At 36.1% G+C, this 12039-nt stretch overlaps 1 protein-coding gene across 4 annotated transcripts in view; it reads left to right on the top strand.

Annotated features, from left to right (window-relative positions):
* The window catches only part of LOC122806592 (basement membrane-specific heparan sulfate proteoglycan core protein-like), a 1657353-nt gene that overhangs the window by 886794 nt on the left and 758520 nt on the right, over window positions 1-12039 (top strand). For all 4 annotated transcript variants that reach the window (XM_044077142.1, XM_044077143.1, XM_044077144.1 and 1 more), the window contains one exon: window positions 10477-10812. In XM_044077142.1, the coding sequence (XP_043933077.1) occupies window positions 10477-10812 (336 nt within the window). The remainder of the gene's footprint in view (window positions 1-10476; window positions 10813-12039) is intronic.

The raw sequence follows: 12039 nt of genomic DNA, 5'->3' as shown, positions 1-12039 counted from the left end.
TAGGTCACTGGTTCAATTCTAGCACGAAAAGAGTTTGCTTTCTATAGCATTGGTGGTATACTGTTGAGCATAACTGCCTCCTAAGCAGCTGACCCAGGTTTGATTGTTGGCTAATGCAAGAAGTCTGCACAATGGTGCAGTTGACAGAAAAAAAATGCACTGGGATTTAAAGTTAGCATAACGATTAAGTTGGTTATCTCACAGACACAAGGTACAGGGTTTAATTTTCGCCTTTAAGGGAAACTGCCTAGGCTTAAAATGTACTATAAAAAACACAAATGCACCGTCAGAAAACAGACTTGAATACAACAAAGCTTTTGGTTAAACAACCTTTCTCAATGCTAAAACAGTACGCATCATAATACAATACATTTAAATAAGAGCCAAAAGGTAACCACAGCCAACAAATCACATTGTATCATTAATTAAAACTTTTTCTAAAAACTATTAAAATCATCCTTAAAGGTGTAGGCTACAAATTTTGCTCTTGGATTTTAACAAGCACAGGCTTAATGCTAACCACTTGTTTATGCCAGGTTCTGAATCTGCATGAAGCCTGATAATCCACTCATGTTCTTTATTCTCGAGATGGTTATTCACATCACCTCCTCTAGGCCTCTTCTGTACAATATCCATCACTCTAAATTTAAAACTGTGATCTGCACCATTATGCATAATATGCTTAAACAACACATTCTTTTCATTATTTCTTCTTGTCTCAGACTTGTGCTCTGTAATACGCTCTTTCAGTTTCCTTGTAGTCTTCCCTATGTAAAATGAGTCACATTTTACACATGTAGCAAGATAAATCATGTTAACACTATTATAAGTGGCAACACAATTTAAAATTGAACTCATTATTAAACACTGGGTGGATGAATTTACCGCTATCATGCTTGACAATATCTCCACAACTACAACACATGCATCCAAATATACCAGGCTTATTGCCAGCTTAACGTTTGTTATATCTTTAAAGTCTTTATAACATAACCTTCTCTTTAGACTCTTTAAATTTCTGTATGAGAAAAAGGGTCTGTCTTCTAATATAATAAGCAGTTCAGGTGCAGCCATAAGTATAGGCCAATTCTTTTGTATAATTTTCCTTATCTGATCTGTTCTTAAACTATAAGTGGTTGTGTATCTAATTTTATCAGTACAATTTTTTCTAACTACAGCTTCTTCCCCTCCTTTAAAAATTGGTTTCATAACATTACCTCTACATAACCTCACATCTTCTGCTATTTTTAAAACCTCCATATAATCGTAACCACTAGTCACAAATTCTCCTACCATCTCATTCAGTTGTTCAGTAAACCTTACATCATCTGTATTCAGCCTACTAACCCGACACATCTGAGCTTTTATTACTCCTGAGAAAATATGGGGAGCATGTAAACTTTGCCTATGCACATATCTATCCACATGAAAACTTTTCTTATGTATACTTGTTTCCACTCTATCCAGTTGTTTTTTCTAAATGCACATCAAGAAAAACTATCTCAGTAAAGGAATCATTCATTTTCAACTCAAGAAATTCAGTGGTATTATTTAAATAAGCAACATAGTTCAACAATTCATCAACTGTACCGTTCCATACAAAAAAGCAGTAATCTACAAATCTAAAATATAGTTCAACTTTTCCACATAAATCATTTTTATTACTAAAAACATATTTTTTCTCCCATTGGTAAAAAAAAAAACTGTATTTGCATAGGTGTTGGCCACAGGTGTCCCCATGGCCATACCAGATAAATGCAAAAACGGCTCATTATCAAATAAAAAACGTTTTTGGTTAAAACAGTTTCTAATAATGTGCAAATATCTTGCACCTTTGCTGTCAACATCCCTACTTCACCAGTAAGGAATTCACATACAGCCTCAACCCCAAATTAATTTGGTATTACAGTAAATAATGATGTTATATCTAACGTCACAAACACATAGTTAGAATTCAAGTTTTTATCATTTCTTTTAATAAACCAGTTCCTCAGTCTAATAAAAAAATCAGTAGTGTCCTTAATTACACAAGGACATAAATACAAATGCTGATGCTGACTAAGAGACAGCTATAGATAGATATAGATAGATGGATAGATAAATAAATATATATATATATATATATATATATATATATATATATATATATATATATGTGTGTGTGTGTATGTGTATATATATATATATATATATATATATATATATATATATATATATATATATATATATATATAAATTTTGATAGATGGATAAAACTTGTGCATCACCACATGGGATCCATAGTAGTCGATAAATGTAAACAAATTTAGTTAATGGGTGGTAATGAAGTTGTACCAGTCAACATATATGCACAGAATACTTAGGATTAAAATGAAATTTCTAAATGGGTTTCCTTTAGTTTTGAAAGCAGTCAGAGAAGTCCTCAACTTTCTATATGAAAAAAGACAAACGTCTAAGAGATCTTTTAAACAAAACCCAAGCACAGATAAAGAATAAGGGGGGTATGGTGAAGTACAAAACTTGCATGATAGTAGGCATATTTCAAAATTTCTTGACCCGGTTTGTTCTACTGTCCCCATGGTCACTTTTCAAAGAATTTCCTTTACTCTTTTTCATTAGGTGTTAGAGGATCTTATACATCCAGCCAAGCTATGACCAACTCAAGTAGATGAGACCTTGATTTAATGTGTCATCTGAAGAATGGCATACTCAGAAATGCAGTACTACCATGATGGTACACTGCACTGTCAGCAATTAATCTGCATGGTGCGGGAATAGAACCCACAGACTTCTGCACCAAAGGTGAGTGTACTACTAGTTGTGACCCTGCCACTGTTACTTTTTATGTTAAAATAAATACATAGTATATGTTAGCTGATGCACAATGTGTAGTCCGTTTTATGTGCTTGGAAAGCTCAGAAGGCTACAATAATAAATTAATGGGCATCTGAATGTTATTCGGACAAATAATGAAAATTATTACTTTTTGAATGCAAAAGCAATAAGGTTGTGAAGATGCTTATTTTAAGTTTGCTGTATTAGACATCATAGGATGAAATTAAAGAAAACCATTTGTAGAAGACATGCTAGATTGGAAGGAATGTCATTAGCAAATAATGCTACATATCTGTATTTCTTCAGGATTGAATGGTGAGAGATTTTCAAGTTTTTCTTAAAAAGACATATTCTTAAACATTAGAGGATGTACTGTGACATTCTATTCATGTAATTAGTCATATAACATGGGAATGCATATGAAGCAGCTTAGGTCGGATGAGCCCTGGGCAGAGGATGTTAGGGGGTACGATTTGGAATGATGATTGATCAGTGGTGCAGTACCAGCATTCATTGTCTGATCAGGACTGCAGTACTGAAGTGTCTACAAGCTACTTACTACAGGTTCTAATAGCAGAACTTGGTCTTTTTTTAGTTGCTCTTCAGTTTGCAGTTAAGGGGCACCATAAAAGCCTCACTATCATGTGCAACCTGGAAATATCTGCCTCCTGTTACTTATCCTGCACTACAAAATCATAGTCAGCACTTCATCAGAGAACTGTCTTCTTACATATAAATCTTCAATCCTGCCTACGGCCTCAGTCCTCAGTCAAGCAATGCTCCTGTCCTCCGCTGTCCAGCCACTTGATTAAATACCTGCAGCCAATCCTTTTTAATACTGTTCAGACAACTGACAACTTGTTACGTACTCAAGCCTTTACCTCCCACTCTACACCACATAGACTAAGCAGTATATGCTTCTGGTACTATCACTTCCCTTTCACCTAACCACTTTAGTCTACTCCACCTACTGTGTACCTAAATGTGAAATGTTCCTTAAAGGCTTTACAATATACTTAATACCAAAACATTATAAATACTATTGTATTTAATTAATGCATTTTGCTTCTGACAACATCACTCCCCTTTCACCTAACTACCTCATTCTACTCCACCTACTGTGTATCTAACCATGAAACCTTACTTAAAGACTTGACAATATATTTAATACCATAAAACTGTAAATACTTACATATTGCAAATTACTCGATTATCATTTTTCTCTCAGTATACCATGATCTGAGGGGAAGTATTAGTTATGTCTGTCACTATTCTTTCTTCTGCATAACTTCTGTTACTTAGAATACTCACCTGGGTGCTGCCTGTTATCTGTGTATTTGTATAAAGACAGTACACCACAGAAGGAATCAGAGACAGGAAATAGTTGAGCACTTTTACCTGTTTATTAAAAGACCTCTTGTGAAGAAATCTTGTAATAAACATTTAGAAGCATTCATCTTTATCCATGGCACTTGTACCTTTTGCAGTTTGTTGTGTGCTTTATTTTTCCATGTATAGATTCTGATGAGGTTAGGCGTATGCATCTTAGTTTCTCTATTATATCTATTTCACCTTGATCCAAATATAACCTGGCTATTCTGTATACTTGTTTACTCAATTGTTACTTTCTCACATCAACTGTAAAATATTGTCAGCTTTGTTTTAAGACTGGATCTAGTCTTGTATCAGTGATTAACTAAGCAAAATTGCCCGACAGGGTGGATGTTACAGGGAAATAATGGATTGACCAGGGGTGTTGTGAGGCCTAATACCATGGGCATTAAATAGCAGATTATGATTTGGTCGTCGATTGTAACTGGGTTATTATGTGCTTGAGACATGGATGTCAAGAAAAATTATCTCAAGAGCGAAGCTCGAGAGGTGAATCTTGGCATCCATTTTGGCAAAACATAATTTCAAATTATGATCATAGGGCATAATTCTTCATAATTCATGGAGATTTGTCTGTTTCTTGTACTTCTTCTTCCAGCTTTTCCTGGTTAGGGGTCACCACAGTAGATTTAGATTTCCAGTCCGCTTATGATTGACAGTGAATTTTTACAGGGTTGAGTTGCCAGGCCAGTGCCTAACCTTCAGAGAAGGCACACACGTATTCACACGCCTACCTGCATGTCTTTTTTTAATGTTCCGTCACTCAGAGGGATGATATGCAGGCTCCACACAGAAGGTACTCCAGCTGAGAATTGAACCAGAGAGCCTCTTGCTGTGAGGTGAAAACACTAACCACTGCACCACTGCAACAGTGTCTGCTTCATATACTACTAGCTACAAAATCATTAAATTAAAACAATGGGAAGTGTTGTGTCATCTTTGAAAGCCAGTAATGCAGTTGGAAACCACATTAAGTCTTTACGTACCCCCTTTGTAAGGGAAACAGCTGGTTCCAAAATAAGTTTTTCGTGACTATAATGAAGACAGAGAAAGAAAAGGAGTTGAAATTAACCTGTTTCATATTCAGTTGCTGCTATTTACACCGAAATATCAGTTAAATAATAGTTTGACTCAGTAATACTAGAGCACCTGATGGGATCTTAACAATATATCCAGAACTTAACAACTGTTAAGCACCCTAATAAGTGTTGTTATGGTCAAGTCTTCCTCTACAGTACTGCTGAACCAGGATGTTATTTAACCCACATTTTAGTGTAATAATGCCTCTCCATGCACTTCATTCATATATCACCCACCCGGTCATTAATGTGCTTAGAAAATGGGCTCTGTATTTCCATTAATGATTCTTTCTTATTGTATGTTGCGCTGTACTCTTCTTCTTTTGTTTAAATTAAAAAGACAATCCCCTTTTTTACTGTTAGAGATATGCACTGCTTTACTTTTTCATCTTAAATGCTTACATGGATAAGTTGCTTGTCTAGAACAGTATATATACGGAGATAGCGGTTCCCCATGGTCGGTTTTTCGAAAGTCGATCATATGGTCTCGGCCATATGAAAGTCGACGTTCTGAAAAGTTGACCATGTGAAGGACACCCATATATAGATAAATAGATATAAAGTATTTTATTTAAATTAATGCACGGTGGAGTGGAATAAATGGGAATGTCAATACTGGATTGCAAAGTAGTTTTGTGCATACCACACTTGGATTTTGGTTTGCTTTATAGTATCTAATGTAATAAAAGCAGGAAGGAATTAACATGCAGGTTAGACGGCTACCTTCACTTTCATTGTTTTAGATAAAATTCAGACAAAACATTTTCTACACAGTATTTTCTTTCTTTAAAATATATAGCCTGCATGCTGCATGGAGAAGTTTGCATTATATATAAGGGATTGTTACTGCCTGTGATATACATTAAATATAATGGATTGACGATATTTGGGTAAAATGGTTTTCGGACGTAAGCATACAATTAACATGTATCAACTGTTTTTAACCGATGCTGCTTATGTACCAGTGGAATCCAAAGAAAAGTCAGAAGGAAATAATGCAGGTATGTGCATACAGTGATGATGATGATGATGATTAATTTTGTGAAGTGATTTAGGTTTTATAAGATCAGCATAAATAAAAAAAAGTGTGAAGTTTCCAGTATTTCAGCTAGCAGTTGTTGGCAGCTATTTCCTTTTTAAGAACATTTGTTTGACTTTGCTTCACTTTAGTATCATTTTTCTATGTGCAAAACTTGAACTTTGCGGTGGAAAAAATGAACACTACAGTATAACTTTGTTGTAATGTTATACAGTGAAGAGCAGCAGACAAATACTTTAGTTACATTGTGATTTAGGAGCCTGCTTAAATATGGGTTTATTTATTTATTTCAATCTAGGTTTATAGGTAGAAAAGTTAAGTTTGAGTGATGTGATGACACATTTTATATAATACTGTAGCTCTTAATCTTTAGTTTTATATGCTTTTTAATGAATGGGGAGTTGGGAAATGTGGTTGCACTTCTCATGTGGTAAAATTGGCAGTGTCCAGTAATTCGTTTTTGTGATAACGCATGGAATCATTACCATATGTGGTCACTCTTAATTTAGAGCTCTTTCCTCATATATTAATATTCCCCTTTGGAATGTTCAGGTGTTCAGTAGGTTTTTTGTACATAAGCACCTAGCGTTAAACAGACAGTTATCCGCGGTGCCTTTACTTCAAGGAAGTTACACAGTTTTAACAGCTAGAGATGGTACAACAATTGATAAATTGTTCCTGTTACATCATTTGTAAGAATACATGTGACCAGCTGAATGGATAAAGTCACAGGTTTTAATAGATTTCATCAATTTTGAAAAATTTTCTTCATAACAAAATGTACAATGACTATTTGCAGCATCATTAGTATAGACTGAGAAAGCCCAAAATGCAGCCCAGTTGACCTTGACTAGCAGCTTGTGACATCAACAGGAAGGAGGAATGGGTAGATCTACCCTGGTAAAAGGTAAGGCAGAGCCATAAACCTACCCCCACCCCACCTCCCACACACACATATGTATGTACATACATACACGTTTCTCCCATTATCCCTCAGAGGAGGGGAGGTGAGAAAAAGAGCTAGCCATTAGATTCACAAAGATACAAATGGGTGCAGACCAATACAGGCCAGTGGACATTAGCAAGGGGGATAGCATGCTGATCCACCACAGTGATGCAGTTGGATTTTCACCCCCACCCCCCATGGGGGTAGAACTAGGTCATTCAGAAAGCGCTGTAATGGCTGGAATGCTGGTGAGAACAAAAATCATCTTCATGGCTGCCCAAAAAATGGACTTCCTTGGACATCTCTTACCTGGTTTCCAGGTAGAACCCTAGAGTAGAAGAAATAATATTTACGTTTGAGGGGAGGACTGGTGGTCATCAGGAACTGGGTCAAAAATAACACAGAAGCATTCAATCACTGTTGTACTTCTGAGGTGTAATAAATATTTTCCAAACAATTCTTTCATCTTGGACTTTGTGTAACATTCCGACAGAAATCTGAGCAGTTTTTGCAGTAATTTTTTTGGTCTTTTGTCAATTTGAGAAAACTAGAGAAAAAATGTTACACAATATTACACATTAATCTAAATGCAGTACTAGCAATCCCACTTTACAGAAGGGATCCCTTTCTATCTCTTTAAGAAAGTCATTGAGTAAATTGAGCAATTAAATAAAAATGGGCATTAACATTATGTGGGCCAATACTTTTAGTCTCTCCCTTAAAATCCAAGAGTGAAGAAGTAATACCCAGAATTGCTCTGAGCTATTGCACAATGGTACGTCCTATACCCAGCCAACAGATATTACCAATATACTGGCCGACAGATTCAGATCCAGCTATACCCCTTTCTCTCCCCCAAAGGACCAATCACAATACCAGTAGATTGCCAGGCACCCAGTATTACTGCTGCAGAGGTTAAAACAGCACTGTCCAAGGCCAAGAATACAGCTTCTATGGGACCTGACAATATCCCTGGCTGTATTCTACATGAACTACAGAGTGAACTGGCACTTCACCTGTGTGTCCTGTTCAATCATAGCCTCAGCTCAGGCTTTGTCCCTACCAAATGGCGCACTGCTACAGTCATCCCTCTCTACAAAGGAGGAATGACTACAGACCCTGGGAACTATCTCCTTATTAGTCTGATGATTCTGATATACAAAGCAATGAAACACATCATCATGGACCTAATAAACAAGGATATAGGGAATCCCCAAACTCTGGATCTCACACAGTTTGGTTTTATGAAGGGTAGATCATGCCTGCTCAACCTAGTTAACTTTTTTGAGTCAGTCACCAGAGCTGTCAATAAAGGCAAGGTGGTTCATACAGCCTACCTTGATCTGGCCAAGGCCTTTGATACCATTCCCCACTCAGGAATCATAGAAAAACTCACTAAGCTAGACATCAACCCCTATATCACTAGGTGGGGTACAAACTGGCACACTCACAGATAGAACCCACAGTGTGAATGTAGCTAACTCCAAGTCAGACTGCCAATCAGTCACAAGTGGAGTCCCACAGGGTTAAGTCCTGGGTCGTCTCCTGTTTGGTATCTACTTCTTTGAAGTCCAGGCCAACATGAAGGGACTCTGGCTGGCAAAGTTTGCAGACAATTGCAAGTTGGGGGCTATTATTAACTCTCCAAGTGATGTTGACATCCTAAAGAAAGGCCTCACTGAGACCAATGACTGGTGTCGGAACCATGGCCTTATTTATGTATTTATTTATTTATTTCAGTTTGATGACTGGGGAGGTCCACTGGGCTCAGGGAGCCCATTTTCAGTGGAGGCCTGGGGAGAAAAGCTCCGCATTACATAGTGTATTCACAGTTACAAAGTAAAGAAAACACAATTAAAATATCTCCGCATTACATGGTGCATTCACAGTTACAATCAAAGTAAAGAAAACACAATTAAAATATCTCAGCATTACATAGTGCATTCACAGTTACAATCAAAGTAAAGAAAACACAATTAAAATATAATTTTGTGCCAGAGAACAAAATAAATTATTTGGTTACATAGTATCAAGATATTTAGGATGGCATTATAAAGTGTAGGTACAGATAATTCATAGTAAAGAAATCATGGTGACAGTTTTATTTTAAGCTAAGGAACAGGAATAAGTTCCTTGATTATAAGGCATCTGAAATTTAGGAAGGCAGAGAAAACTAAGATGTGATGGGGAAAAGATTAAGAAGCGAAAGAGAGCAAAATGTGGTAGAGGTTAATTGTGGGTTGTACAGTTGTGATATTTACATTATTTACATTTAAGTTAAGTTAGGTTTGTGCTCAGAGTTAGACAAGAGTTTAAGGGGAGGAAAAAGTATTATGCTATGTGGGGATAGAGCAGTTGCATTTCCTGTTAGAGGAAAGGTTGGAGTGTAGCAGAGTTTTAAAGGTTTCAAAGCTTTCACAAATCCTTCGAGATGATGACAGAGAATTCCATTTTTTAGCTAATGAAAAGTATAGCAGAAGCTGACCAGCAGGACGACTGGGTTTGCGGACAGTGACTAGGTTTTGGTGGGTTGATCTCAGAGTTCTCAGAGGGGTGTATGGTTAGAGGATATTGGTTAGAGCCTGGCACTTAGTAGGTTGAAAAATTAGTCTGTGGGCTGTAGTAATTTGGAGATAGTCTAGATGGTTGGGGAGTTAAAGCCAATTTAACAAATGAAGGACAGTACAATGATGGGAGGAGAATTTGGCTTTGGTGGCAAATTTAGAAATCTATTATACGTCCTCAAAATGACTGTGATTTTTTTCAAACAAGGAGAAGCAAAAAACAGTAACAGCAACACTCAAATGGAAGTTACAGGAATTTAGAACAAATGCACAGCTCATCTGTATGTCAATTCCTTAAGCTGGAATGCCCTCCAGCCAGGACTTCACTGTTAATCTCAATAGTTTGCATATGAATGCTTCTATACTTTAAATTCATTCAGTGTTTTCATCTAGCACATTGATTTGATGCATATTTTGCTCATTTTGCTCTTAATCATTTTTACTCCACAACCAGCCCCCCCCCCCATACACACAAATATATATGTGCATAGAAATCAGTAGTGGATTAATGTATTTTTCTGGTAATTTATTGCTTAATTAACAAACGTTTATCAGACATTTTGCAAACATGCCTGTTACCGACATATTTAACTGTAGTATTTTTTTTATTTTGTGTTGTAGATGGTGCACTACTAATGATAACAGAAGGTCCCAGCATTACAGACCATGAGGAATTAACAGTGCTCCTGCCATGTTACTTCAGTACTGACTCTGAGACCCTGGACTTGAATCTTCTCACAGTATACTGGAAATTCCAGGGAAATGACGTGGCCAGATTTGCTCATAATATTCTCTTTAATAGCAGAAGGGTTTGGCTTTCTGTGAATGAGCTAAACAAAGGCAATGCTTCACTGATACTCACAAATGTTTCACCAACAGATGAAGGGGATTATGTGTGCGAAATCAGCTATATGCCGCACATTAAACTAAATATGACTGCCACTTTAAATATTGATGGTAACAATGCATTTTTTCTAACTTTAAATTATATACACCGCGTTTTCATTCTCATTAGACATTGGTGGGTTGAAATGTACTGTATTTGTGGTTTGTAAAATGCATGCTTTCCAACATTTGAATAATGTTTTGTAGAGCTAATGTATTTGTGCGAAGTAATACTTTAGTTTTTATTTAGCAATTTATTAATTTGTTAACCACCCAATTTTAGTATGAGTTCAAAACTGATGCCTTATATCATATGGTTTATTTTCCCATTATTAAGGATCTGTTTTGATGCCAAATAAAAATTGTATTGGGTATGATATTAAGCAAGTTAGTTTTGAGTATAACCTAAAGGCTGGATTCATGAATGCCTACGGTAAGTATATATGAGGTGTACACCGTTCTAATGGACAATACAAACATTAACTCCCACCTTCTTCCTCTTAATTTTTATTTTCCTTCCAATTTTCCTACAATATCCTTAAATATCAAGGGGCATTCATAAAGGTTACTACAAAGTGTAGACTACATGTACACTTAGTGTAATCTTTCTGAGTGAATAGACAGCATGGAAATGTGATAGGGATGTTCTTGAATACAGATCATGTACACTTAGTGTAGGCATTCATGAATCTGGCCTTAAATGTATTTTACAGTTAACAGCAGCAAAATGTAGTTCTAGTTCTCTACTAATTTCTTATTTTTATTGAATATTTTACAAACTACTTTACTGAAATCACAGGGAGGGCTAAGTGGTAGTCTCACAATTAATTACAGCAGCATGCATAAACATCCACATGTGGTAGTCTAAGAGCCAGTTAATGAAATGCAGATCTAGCATGTCTAGTCTAAGAATCAATTAATGGAATGCAGATTCTAGCATGTCTAGTCTAAGAGCCAATTAATGAAATGCGGATTCTAGCATGTCTAGTCTAAGAGCCAATTAATGGAATGCAGATTCTAGCATGACTATTAAGTTGTATCCAAAAAGATAAAGGTATCTGTTATTTTCCTTATACTCTTGTACTAAAGTGACTATAATCATAGCTATAAAACATATTGGGACTTACACAGACTTCAAGATGAATGTATTAATCCCCTAATTTACAACAGAACTGACCAGCAAAAGAAAAGGTATTCCAGCAATCTTTGTAGCATCTTCTGTATGCTTTACAGAACTTAACTTTAACAAATTTTTGCTCGTGGCCCATATATAATTAGTATCACACATACTTTTTTGGC

Source organism: Protopterus annectens, chromosome 7.part0, assembly GCF_019279795.1.
Source record: "Protopterus annectens isolate FY-2018-M chromosome 7.part0, PAN1.0, whole genome shotgun sequence".
NCBI lineage: Eukaryota > Metazoa > Chordata > Ceratodontiformes > Protopteridae > Protopterus > Protopterus annectens.
This window is presented reverse-complemented; position numbering and strand designations above follow the sequence as displayed.